The sequence below is a fragment of the Callospermophilus lateralis genome, chromosome 14 (assembly GCF_048772815.1).
Source record: "Callospermophilus lateralis isolate mCalLat2 chromosome 14, mCalLat2.hap1, whole genome shotgun sequence".
Classification (NCBI taxonomy): domain Eukaryota; kingdom Metazoa; phylum Chordata; class Mammalia; order Rodentia; family Sciuridae; genus Callospermophilus; species Callospermophilus lateralis.
The window spans coordinates 105,628,513-105,643,288 of NC_135318.1; the positions used below are offsets into that span (position 1 = coordinate 105,628,513).

Genomic DNA, 14,776 nt, shown 5'->3' on the forward strand with positions numbered 1-14,776 from the left:
AGTGAAGCTTTCACAAGTAAAAGAGGTTCCGTGGCTTGAGTTGCCATCTGTTTTTTAAAGCTGTGTGAGACACACATGAAAAGCTTTAAAAGGGGAAAGAAGTTCTGGGATTCTTACATGAGTTAGATTTTAAGATTGAAACACTGTAATTTTAATATTTTTTCCAGTACAGTATCCAAATTAATTAATACTTTTTGAGTTTAGAAGAATTTCAGGGGGACTGGGGACATAGCTCGTGGCAGAGCACTTGCCTAGCATGTATGAGGCACTGAGTTCAATCTTTAGCATGATACAAAAAAAGGAAATAAAATAAAGGCATGAAATAATGTTCACCTAGTGTTGATTATGGTTATTTCTAAATAATGAGGTTTGTGGTGATTTTTTTTTAAAAAAACTTATGACTTCTACTTTCGTTTCAATTTTTAGTTCAGCTTATATTCAATTTTAATTTAATTAGTTTTAATCAGCAAATGGTAATTGTGCGTATTTATGAAACATGATGTGATAGAGTGTAGAATGATCAAATCAGGCTATTTCACATATATCCTTGACCTCAAATATTTATAATTTCTTTAGACTGAGAATATTAAAATTCTCTCTAAAAGAGAAATATATTTGGAAATATACAAAACATTACTAACTATAGTCACCATGCTGTGCAATCGATCATCAGAACTCAATCCTTCTGAAGTTGACACTCTTTACCCTTTTCCTAACTACTCCTTCTCCCTGTGCCCAACCTCTAGTAGTCACCATGTTACCATCTACTATGAATTAATAATCGACTTTTTTAGAGTCCTCGTGTAAGTGAGATTATCAGGTATTTGTCTCTGTTACAGGCTTACTACACTTAATGTAATATCTTCTAGGTTCATCCATATTGTCATAAATGGCAGAATTTCCTGTTTTTTGAAGGCTGAATGTATACATACCATGTGTTAGCTTTTTGTTGCTTGTCAATGTCTGACAAGCAAAACTTTAAAAAAGATTTATTTTGGCTCATAGTTTCAGAGGTTTGAGTCTATGGTTAGCTGGTTCCAGGGCAGGACATTATGATGGAAGGGCACGGAGGAGGAAGACTGCTCAGCTCAGGGTAGCCAGGAAGCAGAGACAAGAAGAAAGCAAAGGGCCACAGAGAAGATAACTCTTCTAGGGCATACCCCAGTGACCCACCTCCTCCAAATAGGTCCTACCTCCCAGAAGTCCATCCAGCTATGAACACTGAAATGATTCATTTGATCAATGAGGAGTGGGGAAGGAAGGGAGCCGAGGGGAGATGGGAGGAAGAGATGATGAAATTTCCAGGGCCCTGTGTATGCAAGGCAAGCACTCTACCAACTGAGCTACATTCCCCAGCCCCCAGATGATGATCAGAGTCAGGGTCTTGCTAGGATGGCTTTGAACTGGCTCCTCCTGCTTTATTTCATATCTGGAATAGGTTTCATTCTGCCTCCGTGTCTCAAGCTGCTGGGATCATAGGCATGAGCCACCATACCCAGTTTCCATTATTTTAAGAATGCTTTTTCTATTTCTGTAAGGAATGACAATAAAATTTTAACAGGGATTGCACTGAATTTGTAGACTGTTTTGGATAGCATGGATATTTTAACAATATTAATTCTTCTAACCCATGAACACAAGATATCCATTTATTTGGGCTAGCGATTTCTTTCATAAATATTTTATAGTTTTCAGTATAACACCTTTCATCTCATTGGTTAAACTTATTCTAATGGAATTTATTTATTTTTATGCCATTGTAAATGGGATTGCTTTCTTAATTTCTTTTTCAGATGAACTACTGATAGTGTATAGAAATGCTAATGATTTTTTTCTAAGTTGATTTTATAGCCCATAAATTTACTAAATTCCTTTATCAGTTCTAACAGGGTTACTGGCCAATGTTTTCAATTGTAGTCAAACATGTATAAAACAAAATTTGTCATTAATCATTTTTAAAATTTTTTATTCTAATTTGTTATATATGACAGCAGAATGCATTATAATTCATATTACACATATAGAGCACAATTTTTCAAATCTCTGGTTGTATATAAAGTACATTCACACCATTTGTGTCTTCATACATGTATTGAGGGTAGCCATTAACCATTTTAAAATGCACAGTTCAGTAGCATTAAAAACATTCACACTGTTGAACAACTATCACCACTATCCATCTCTAAAACTTTTTCATTTTTTCAAACTGAAAGTATACTCAGTAGAAAAATAACTCCTCATTTCCCCTTTCCACCATACCCCAACCCCACTGGCAACTACCATCCTAATTTCTGCCTCTTTGAATACTCTAGGTAACTCACATAAGCTGGATCATATAAGATTTATTTGGCTTATTTCACTTAGTGTGATATATTCAAGGCTTATTCATTTTGAAGAATATATCAGAATTTCATTCCTTTTTAAAAGTTGAATAATACTCCATTGTTTTTGTGCACATGCCCACCACATTTTACTTCTGCTTTCAAGACTCTCATTTTGACTTTTGGCTATTTGACTGAAATGTTTCTTAGAAATTAACTTTAGTTAGTTAGTAGTTATTTATTTGATGTTTCTGTGGAGAAACAAAAGACTCTTATTCTAGTCAGCCATTACGCTAACACCCAGCTTTGCTTGAATTTTAAAATGAGAACCCAGCAACTTGGGAGGCTGAGACAGGAGGATCGCAAGTTCAAGTCCAGCAGGGCAACTTAATGAGATCCTGTCTTAAAATTAAAAATAAAAAGGACTGGGGATGTATTTCAGTGGTAGAGTGCCTCTGGGTTTAATCCCCAGTACCACAAAAAATAAATAAAATTAAAAAATAATAAATGAAAATAATAAACACAAAGTTACAAGGAAAAGAAAAGAAAAAGCAGAAAAAAGGATTTTTCTTTAAGGAAAGACAAAATTTTTAGTAAGTAAAATAAAACTCATTCCAAGTATGAAATAAAGTCTATTTTGGTTCAATTGGGAATGTAATAGAATATTCAACTTATTTTTTTTAAAGGGAGAGAGAGAGAGAGAGAGAGAGAGAGAGAGAGAGAGAGAGAGAGAGAGAATTTTAATATTTATTTTCTAGTTTTCGGCGGACACAACATCTTTGTTGGTATGTGGTGCTGAGGATCGAACCCAGGCCGCACGCATGCCAGTCGAGCGCGCTACTGCTTGAGCCACATCCCCAGCCCAGAATATTCAACTTATAGTGGCTTCATCAAATATTTTTCTATCATTGGAGATAGGTACTTCTTAGAACTGTTTCAAGTGCAACACAATGCTGTTAGAAATTCTAGAGTCTTAGTTTCTGTCCCAACATCCTTGCTTTTATCCTCACGGTCAAATGCTCCAGACAATGAAGGCAATAAATACATAAATAAATAAGGGGGAGTGCAGAAACATGTGCCAATCACAAGAACATGTACAATCATACCTGCCCCCACTTATTTGTTTTGAAGAGACAAGGTCTCACTGTGTTGCCCAAGCTAGCCGTGAACACTGAGCTCAAGTGATCCTCCTGCCCTGCCTCCCAGGCACAGGCCACTGTACCCAGCTTATCCCTTTTATAAAAAAGCAAAAGGTTTCCCAGAAAGAGACTTCTAACTTATTGGCTACAACTCTATCAAGCAAGGAAGGCTGGGGATGAAAGATCTTAGGTGTTGTAGCATCTAGGAGAGAGGCAGGTGTGACAGGAGGTGAGAATGGCAACGGGGAGGCAACCCAGTCTCTGCTGCAAAGATTGGTAGAGCCTCTTGAAACAATTTTTTCAACGCTTTTTTTGAGTCACAGTATTAGATTAAAGCTTGACTGAGGGTATTTAAATTTTCAATTTGAGAACAGTTCCCTGAAGAAATAATCAATCTCAGCTACAGTTCACGTTTTTTAAAATATATCTTTAGTTACAAACAGACACAATACCTTTATCTTTATTTATTTCTACGTAATGCTGAGGATAGAACTCAGTGCCTCGCTCATGCTAGGCAAGAGCTCTACCACTGAGCCACAACCCCAGCCCCACAGTTCACTTTCAATAGTAAGGAAAAGGTGGCACTAAGGCTCGCTGTACCAACATTATACTAATACAGTATCTGATAAAACACTGCTAGTGGGCAACTTAATTTAATTTAAAAGTCAATCTCTGAAATCTCTAAGTCTGCCAACATTTCTAAAAGGGTTATATAATTTTTAAAAGTGCATACAGTTAGCAAGTCAGTACACTGTTTGGTAATGATATCTTATGTATACATTATGGAATGGCTGAATCAAGGACCCCTCTCTGGTGCTGGGTATAGACCTCACACAAGCTAGACAGGTATTCTTACCATTGAGTTACATCCCCAGACTGCATAAACCAAGCTCACTAACATGTACCTCACGTAGATTTTTTTGGGAAGTGTGGTGAGAGCAGTTAAGATTTACTCTCTTACCAATTTTTAAGTACATTGTCATTACTGTATTTACCACATTATACAACAGAAATGAACTGAAATTTTCTATCTGTTGACCCACATTTCTCTAATCCCCACCAAGACTTTTTTTTTTGCATATTTGCAATTTTCCAAGCTTCTATTATTTTTATAATAGAATTTATTTTATAGTAAAAATAAACTTTACTTTAAAAAAAAGCTGCAAAATATGTTCAAATATGTTATTGCTATTTAAGAGCAGCAGTTACCTAGACAAGGCAATTTCTAGGCCACAACAGAGAATAAACTAAATACTACTTAAATCCCTTTGTTTGAACTAAGACCGACAAGAAAAGGTAAGTGTTCTTAGTAACAAAATGACTCAAATTCATATCCTCCTGTCTCAGCCTCTAGCTAAACCTAGAAAAGTATATAATAGTTCTCAAACACTGACAAGAAAAAGAAACCACAGAGTAATTTTCCAAAAGCAACACCACAAAATTATTACATGATATACATTCAAGTTAAAAGCAGACAAAATCAGAAGCCCTCAACTTTTAAAAAACAAAAGTGCTCATAATATACATGACTAGATAAATCAAGGTATAAATTTTTTTTAGCAGCTTTCAAAAAGCAACAACTATGCACCTATCACATTTCTCATAACTGAACTGATGCATCTGGGAAAAGGACACAAGAGGTGAAAAGAAAAACAATCACTCTGAAGAACCACTAATAAGATTAACTCGAAGCCTACTGCTGAGCTAGGGTGGAGTGCCCGCATGTGTGAGGAACTGGGCTCAATCGTCAGCACTGCCTATAAATAAATAAAATAAAGGTCCATCATCAACAACAAAAAAGCCTACTGCTTCCAGTCTGATGAAAGATCAGTCTTTTTACATTTCCAATTCAACATAGATATCTCATTTACACAAAATGCCATTCAAAAATACTAGAAAAATGAAAATTCAAAAATGGCATAGAAAATGTTTAATTATTATTGGATTTAATAGAGAAAAATTACTATCACATTACTCCACAAGTTTCCAAAAACCTTCAGTTTCTGTACTGACTTACTGAAGCTCCAGTCCACTGACACCTCTTCCTGGTGGGGCAGGGGTGGAGCACTGCAAACACAACCCACTGAAACATGACACACCACTCACAGTGGATACCCAATGCCCACTAGTTAGACAAGATCAACCATCTGCAAACAAATTCTACTAAGATTCCTTTTCCCACATCTTTTCTTTCTCTATGATCGTAAATAAAATGGTCCGTAAAATTTATACACAGTGAAGTGAGTTTCCAATCTCAAACCTAGACAAAACAAATTAAAAATAACAACAGCCAAAGAAATATTTACTTCACTTTGATTTATCCCTTTAAGTGACTAATACTAGGTACTATATTTCCATTTAAAATGGGGACTACATAAAGCAAATGAATATGCTTCAGTCACATATCAAAGATTTGCCATTTCTGATCTTTTAAAGCTTTGTCACTAAAATAAAATTTCACAGAAATCAGCAGCAGAAATTGGTTTGTTTACTCAACTTGAGTAAAAACTGGATTTCAGAGTAACCTGAACAAAGGCAAATAAATAAAAAAGACTGAACACCTATTGACTAACCTAGTATAATTTCTCCAAATGTGTGATGCCACAAAGTCATTTCACTAAGTAAGTCAACTATTTCATAAAATTATATTTAATTTTCCTTTGACAACAAAGAGAAAGATTTAATCTGTTAGATATATTCAGAAAGATTTGTTTCTGAAAAGTAAACATTTGAGTCTGGTAGAATTTTCCTCATTAAAATAAAAAATGTCTGAAAAACAGTTATAAGTCTAGTCACTTACACAAGTAAGCCTAGTAATCTTTAAACTTTTTGTTCTACTCATTACATTAGTAACCTGAGATACTAAACCCCAAGATTACTCATCCAAGTGATCAGATCCTGAATATAAATCTAATATCTGAACAATTACAAATGGCTCTTAATATTGATAAAATACATCAGAAAACCAATGGTATTTTGGAAGAGAAAAAAACAAACCATGAAAACCTAATTACACTGCTATGGTAGAATAAGCCTCATGTCTAGAGTCAAAGACTCAGTTTTACATTGCAATTGACCTCTGTCTAGCTGTGGATTCCCTGAAGAAGTTATCTAATTTCAGTTTTTCTACCAGGCCTCCTATAAAGAAAAGCAGGACCACATATAGAAATGAATTGAAAATGTGAAGCCATATACCAAATGTACCTAATTAGAATCATATTCATGCTTTGTACCCAATAACTAGGGAGCTGTCCACAGCAGCATCAAATTCATAGGTCACTTAGTACCGGAAGAGGCAATGACTTTCTAATTTGAGATTCACCTCTGGAAGGCATGAACATTTATTTTTAGAAGTGTTGTAAATGGAACAGAACAACACAAACGAAAAAGAATTATTTAAGCAAAATGGCTACTTGTCATATGTCAAGAGGTTACATGAGACTCAAAAAGCAATAACAATTAAATCATATATGTTCAGCATTCCTGTTAAATATAAAAGACACAAAGAAAAAAAATCCCACAAAATAACACAAATATGAGTTAAACAGATAAGCCACAAACACAGCTGAAGTATTGCTGCCCTGCCCTTAATTCTTCCAATAAAACAGTAAAGAAGAACATGCAACAGTAGGTACATATCTCTGTCATTATTCTCACTTTAGCTAAATATATATTTGATGATCTCACTCCCCCTGAGCAAACAAGAAGTATATGACTGGGTTTGTCAGAACAACAGTACAAAAGAGAATAGACAAAAGAGGCTCAAATATGTAACATTTGCAGTATACCCATATATCTAATGTCTACTGGAAATTGTGCTATTAATGAACATCTGGAGAAAGGGTTAGGTTTTTAACTCTTAATGATATTGCTGACTCAATTACACAACTGTCAAAATCATTTTTAAGAATTTAAATTATAAAATACAGTAGTGTCTGATATGCAAAGTTGCACACTCAGACTAGAAGAGGTAGAAAAACATTCCATTTTGATCCTTTTTACATTTATAAAATTTAAAGACTTACTAGATTCTACTGTCATCTGAAGCAAACTATCAATGACATTGGATAGAAGTCCTTTACTGGATATTCTCAAATGACCTAATATTACTGGAACTGCTTGATACTCCAAAAACAACATTTTCCCTTCATCTGTCTTCAAATCCAAACAGAGAGAATCAAATGCCTGAGCCAGGTAATCAGCTGAAAAACATTGGGAAATCATCTGCATATTAGTAGTCAAGTTGGTAATCAGAAAGGTAAAAAGAGAGCATCATCACGTTAACAAGAGAGGAACAAACACTAAATGACAAGGGATCACAGGCTAAATTTAGATTAATTTCCCCTTAATTTGTTAGAACCCAGTGGGAAGGGGAGAGAAAAGGCATTACATTATGATAGGGTAAATTTCCTTCAGAATTTTCATATTTTAGTATTTAAACAACAAATAAGGCCTATTTCTTTCTTGTATCAAGAACAAAAATATGATTAATATTAAATATCATTAGTATTTACTTTCCATATTTGATTATAACCGTTATATGCTTCCAAAAATTTTAAACAGTATTACTATTTCTTTTTTTTAATATTTATTTTTTAGTTTTAGGTGGACACAACGTCTTTATTTTTATGTGGTGCTGAGGATCAAACCTAATGCCTCACACATGCTAGGTAACACTTACGCCGCAACTGCAGCCCAACAGCATTACTATTTCTATCTTTACTTTTTTCTGCATGGTTATTTCAAAATGTGACTTATTCAAACTTGCTGAATGGATTTTAAAGAAGGATTTCTGTCTCTGGCTAAAAACTGGATATTAGACTACTGAAAGACAACTTCAGAAATCTGGATATGCCCTGGTATATTACTTTTCTTGACACATCTGGAAATAAGAATGACAGCAAGATTTTACCAAGGCCAGCATTATAATGGCACTTGTCAGATCAGATTCCCTTAAAGATCAGAATTCTCTCAAAGATGTTCCACAGGTAACTGGGAAGCTTCTAAAGTGAGGATTGAGAAGCACTAATTTAACTAGAATCAATGCAAATAAAGTATTAGATACTTGTATCATTATACTTTAATATGTCAAACAAACCCAAGTCATTACTCTTTTTCTTTTTTAATATCTTTATTTATTTTTATGTGGTGCTGAGGACGAAACCCAGTGCCTCAAACGTGTGAGGCAGGTGCACACGTGCTACAGCCCCAGCCCCAAGTCATTAGTCTTAACAACAGTTTTCTAAAATTCTCCTTTCAAAACTCTATTAAAAGGAATGGAAAAAAAAAGTTCATGCAGTTCATATAATACTGAGTTATTTTTTTCTGTTGAGAGTTCTACTCTAAGGAGAAAGTAGAGAATGACTTTAAATACTCTGAAAGTATGACAGAATCACTAAATGATATTTATTATCTTCTTGGTCTTGTGTTGCATTTTCTTCAGTTCACATAAATATTAAGGAAACAATTAAAACCATAGTTATTAAGAATGAGAAGTTAAAGTAACTTGTATGAAATTTAAATATATATTAAAATTTTGGAGAAATCAAGACCTATGCCTCTGGATCTACTTATAGTGTACTCCTTTTTTCTTTTTGGTAGAATTTAGTTCAAGGAACATTAACATTATTATACTTGATTCCGTAGCTAAAAAATAATCACTGTAAACAAAAGTATAATAGATTTGCTAGATTGTTTAGGTTTACCTTATTTAGAATATATACACATAAATATATATCTATCAATTACAAAAGCAAAGTATACATGAATTATAAACTTTACAAGGAACAAAAGTTTTAGCACAGCACCACCTACTGCATTTAATAAAAACTGCTTCATCTATTAATATATCATCTGACAATATTAAATAGGCTGAATGCTATATGAAATTTTTCTTAAAATTTATAAGCTTAAAAAATTGTTTTTTTTTCATATATTTATTTTATTTTTACATGGTGCCGAGGATCAAACCCAGTGCCTCATGTTTGCTAGGCAAGCGCTCTACCTCTGAGCCACAACCTCAGCCCCAAGAAATTGTTCTTTAAGAGTAGAAAAATAGTACTTGACCATTTTTTTCTAGAATGACCTTAGAGGTAAATTATGTTCTCATTTGAATTTCTCTAGTAGTGAGGGTTTTTCTAAAACTAAGACCACCTACTTCCAAAAGAATATTTTAAAATATTAATTATAACTAATTATATCAAAACATTTATCTTCCTATATGTTCTATATTTTGAGTTTTTCAACAAGGTACTGTCACTCAAATGTTACCTTTATATCCTTTACCAAAAGTTAATCTGTTGATCTTAATCAGTGTAAGATAAGGTTTTCCTTTATTTAGTCTAAATGGCAGCTTAAAAAAGTAATTAGAAACTCTTTGCCATAATTGCCATCTAAAGATGAACTCCACTGCCCAGCTCTGAGCCTAGGCTAACTCTATGCTCTTAATAAGGTGCAGAAGAAATGACATCATGTGCTCAGGATCCTACTTGCATCTCTCACTTTTCAGCTAGGAACTTTTCTGACATAGTGAAAATAAAGGCCAACCAAGAACAGGGAGCACAGCCCAGAAAAACTAGTCAGCTGAGTCCAGTCCAAATTATCAATCTTAAAAATTGTGAGCTAATAAATAAAATGTTGTAAGCCCCATAAGTGTTTGCTTGTTTATATAGCAATAGACAGCTAATGTGATACCTTAATTCTGACCTCAAGTAAAATCAAATCTTTAAACAATATAAACAATAATGATGTCTGTTGATAATAGATAGCTACTATTAAGCTAGAATTTAATATTGCTGGGCATGGAGGCACATGCCTATAATCCCAGTGAGGAGGATTGTACATTCAAAGCCAGCCTGGGCAACTTAGTAGACCTTTTCTCAAAATTTTAGAATAACTGTTTGTTCTTTCAGTTCTATCAGTTTTTGCTTCATGTTATTGGTACATAAAGAATTATAATGTCCTCTTGATGATATGATAACTTAATCATGATATGATAACCCTTACCTCCAATAATAGTCTTCCCTTTGAAAGTTACTTGGTCATCCAATCAGATAAGCTTACTAGCCTTTTTTTTTTAATACATTTTAATTGTCAATGGATCTTTTATTTATTTATATGTGGGGCTGAGGATGGAACCCAGGGCCTCATAGATGCCAAGCAAGTGCTCTACCACTGAGCCACAACTCCAGCCCATTAGCTTTTTAATTAAAGTGTTTATCTCCTTTGATGGCATTTTAGCTATATCTCTTCTCTTTTATTGGCTCTTTCATAGGTTGTTTTAGGTTTTATACAAGAGCATCCTTGAGTTAATAATTTACTCTTTTCCAGCAGTCATACTTCATGGGTTTTTAGATGATCAGCATGTCCAATAATGTACTGAACAAATATGCTAACTAGGAGCACATAATTCTCTCCTGTTTTATTTCCCCATTTTAAATAAATATTCCTTATTGTATTTTTTGCCTTTTCATAGTTTATCAAGAATAAACATGACATTCTATCAAGCTATGTTGATATATGATTTTGAATTTTTTTTCTTAATTAAATGATTAATGGTTAAAATATTTCCTTATACTAATGTGGCACTGAATTTCTGATATCAACCTTATTGGATCTGATGAATATGTGGCTATGGTCTGATAAAACTTTATTCATCCATACATGTGTGTAAACACGTAAGTTCTTGAGATAGGACTGCAGTAAACTTTACTTTGGGCTGATTGTGCCTTTCTTTTATTTTTTTGTTACTAGAGATTGAACCCAGGGGTACTTTACCACTGAGCTATACCCCAATGACCTTTTTTATTTTGAGACAGGTTTTGCTAAGTTGCTGAGGGTCTTGTTCAGTTGCTGAGGCTCAAATTTGTGATCCCTTTGCCTCAGCCTCCTGAGTCATTGGGATTAACAGGCATGCGCCACCATGCCTGGCGCATAAATGACCTTTCAAACACTTACCAGTCTATTATAATTTTGAGAACCATAACTAAGAAGGTAGAATTATAACTTTTTGTTTTTTCATTAGTTCTATAGCATTAGAAAAAGTTCTATACCATTTCCATTAGTTCTGTAACTATTTCATACCATATAGAACATACTTTAGAGAAAAGTCAAATTAAATTATTGTCACTACCCATTTAAAGAAACCACCATTCTGAGTCATATAATTTCACAAACACAATAGATATAAAACTAATATATTTATTGCTTGACTACACTGGCATGACTAACAAAAGTTCTCATATTTAATGATCCAGAATGATAACTGGTTACAGGTAATAATTTAAAATATATCAATTAATTGACATTATATATAATTAAGCTGCACACCTATAATCCCAGGAACTGAGGAGGCTGAGGCAGGAAGATCACAAGTTTTCGGCCAGGTTGGCAATTCTGTCAGACACTGTCTCAAAATAATAAATAAAAAGGGGAGGGGATGTGGTTCAGTGGTAGAACACCCCTGATTCAATACCCAGTATGGAAGGGAAAAATTATGGTCAATTTTGGTTGAAGCATTTTTTTTCTTTCTCTTCTTCCCCCTCCTACTCCTCTCTTCATTTCTTCTTTCCTTTGCAATGCTGAGGATTGAGTCCAGGCCTTGTGCATGAAACATTATTTTTAATTGATTTATTTCTTTATATACCATTTATTTCATTCTTATATATTACTGCTAGGTACAGTGGGATAAACAAGTCTTTATCCTCAGTAAGCTTACAAACTAGTGCAGTTGTGTTAAGCATTTTTGATACAGGGCCAGGTAATAATTTTATAAACTTCAGAAGCTACACAGTCTATGTTGCCAACTATTCAGCTCTGCTGTTTGAAGGGCAAAAAGAGTCAGAGACAAGACATTACAAACAAGCACGGCTGTGAGAGAAAATTTTATTTACAAAACAGATGGTGGACCCAATATGCTCTATGAGCTATAGTTTGTCAACTTGGTGGTCTACAGAAAATAATAAACTAACAATTGAGTTATTCCAATTTATGTGGCAAATGTAACAAGAGTTGTAAGCAAAGGGTGCTATTAGAACATGACCTAAGAGAATCAACAAAGACTTCTGGGAGGAGGCAATAATCCAACAAAGACTTGATTTTCTCAAATTCAGCAAATAAAAGTTGATTTTTAAATAATGTGCCACCATTATAAAATAACCCAAAATCTCATTCTGAAAATTTAGAACATATTTGATTAAAAACAATACTTTATTATATGGTTATCTCTCCTGTTTACTAAAAATTACTCTGTAAGCATGCTTGAAAGCTTACCTTGAGTGACTGTTTTGAGAACAATTAAGGTTGACAAAAATCTCAATGGTAAATTGGAGTTCTTAAAGAAAGCAGCTGTTTTTGGTTTATTTTCCACAGAATGTTCTAAAGAATTATCCTGAATTCCTTTAATTACTACTCCTTTAAATATATCTTCACCCAATCTTCTCAATGTTGATGTCATAGTTGAATGCTGTTGAAAATTAGTACAATCTTAGTGTACTTGTTCATGCTCAGAAAACATCTATTTTAAATACTGCAATCAAACTAATGAACTGAAAGTAAATGAATTTGTTATTTGAAAAAATGAGCTGGGCGTGGTGGCATTTTCCTTTAATCCAGTGGCTCAGGAGACTGAGGCAGGAGGATCGAAAGTTCAAAGCCAGCTTCAGCAAAAGTGAGGCGCTAAAGCAACTCAGTGAGACCCTGTCTCTAAATAAAATACAAATAGAGCTGTGGATGTGGCTCAATGGTCTAGTGCTCCTGAGTTCAATCCCTGGTACCCAGGTAAAATAAATAAATAAATAAAAGAAACAATTGAAAATATTCAAGACTGGAATGTGACTACAATCAACTTAAAAGTAACCAAGAATGTGTATTTTTCTAAAACATGTAAAAACATAAGATCAAGCTATATTTCTGGAACAGAGAACCATCATAGGAAGAGAGGAGGTAGACTGCCTTCTTTCTGTTCATCATTATTCCACCATCACTGAGCACCAGTTTCTCAGGTGTACCTTACTGTATTTGATAAGAAATGACCAACTAGAATCTGTCTTCAGTTCACTCTGTCCTCAGTGACTCTGAAAACTGAACAATTTCAAAAGAATAAGCTACTAGGTTAGAATCATAGAGAATTCTCATGAAGAAAGAACAAACAAGAAAAACAGAGGATCTAGCAGTATTCCATATACCCACCAAGAATCAAATAAAAGAAAACCATTTCAGACTGTTGCAGATGAGTATGCTTAAGTCAGACTTAGAAATAACTTAAAATTTCCTTTGTTACGATTCTAATTCTTTAATCCCATGTCACTGAGTTTTATAATAATTACCTGCCTCTGAATGGAGATTTGTTAACAACTGGTTCCTTACTCAATATTGATCCTTCAATGCAGACAGTAAGCTTTAACTTTTACATTAGAAACAGATATACTGAGATTTTGTGACCAATCAAATGCTAAATGATTGGGTGGCACACGCAGTGTAATCTAATTCAAATACATTGCTAATAAGAGTATAACATCATTAGGAAAAAGTAATACACATGAGTTTTTTGGGGGCAGGAACTGGGGACTGAACTCGGGGGCACTCAACCACTGAGCCATATCACCAGCCCTATTTCGTATTTGATTTAGAGACCGGGTCTCACTGAGTTGCTTAGCATCTCACTTGCGCTGAGGCTGGCTTTGAACTCCTGATCCTCCTGCCCCACCTTCCTGAGCAACTGGGATTAGAGGTGTGTGCCACTGTACCAGCCCACACGTGAGATGTAAAATCTCAATTTAAAATGAAATATTTCAAGATCATTATAGTAATTATGTTAAAATACAAGATTAAGGAATTCTACTTATTTTTATTTATCTCTCCTGCTTTTATAATGGGAAAATAAATTGTTCTTTGCCTTTCAAATATGTGTGTGGACGTTATTTCTCTTTAATTGAAGAAAAGTAGAAAAACTACCAAAAAAATTTTTTAAAACTTATTGCTGAGGCTTCACCTAAGGATCTGAAACCAATATTGGTCCAAAATGTACAATCACTCACCACACCAAACATAATGAAAGCCTCAAAACTAAATGAAAAAAGAGAATCAATAGATGTGAATCCCAATATATGACAAAATATTAGAATTATCCAACAAAGAATTTAAAGCAGCTCTAATAAAATGAGTCTTTATCAACACTTTTAGGAAATCTCATCAAAAGTCTTAACAGAAAATATAGAAGAAAAGCCAAGTGGAAATTTTAGAACTGCAAATACAATAAACACAATAAAACTTAGTGAATAGCCTAGGTAGCAGAAGGGAGAGGACAGAGAAAGAATC

At 34.0% G+C, this 14,776-nt stretch overlaps 1 protein-coding gene across 5 annotated transcripts in view; it reads right to left on the reverse strand.

The window, feature by feature from the left end:
• The window catches only part of Ccdc138 (coiled-coil domain containing 138), a 76,960-nt gene that overhangs the window by 20,223 nt on the left and 41,961 nt on the right, over window positions 1-14,776 (reverse strand). For 3 of the 5 annotated variants that reach the window (XM_076832925.2, XM_076832923.2, XM_076832926.2), the window contains 2 exons: window positions 12,731-12,923; window positions 7,486-7,662 (listed from right to left, as the gene is read on the reverse strand). The exons of 1 other annotated variant lie outside the window; for it this stretch is intronic. In XM_076832925.2, the coding sequence (XP_076689040.1) occupies window positions 7,486-7,662; window positions 12,731-12,923 (370 nt within the window). The remainder of the gene's footprint in view (window positions 1-7,485; window positions 7,663-12,730; window positions 12,924-14,776) is intronic. One more of the 5 variants, XM_076832924.2, reaches the window with a different exon arrangement.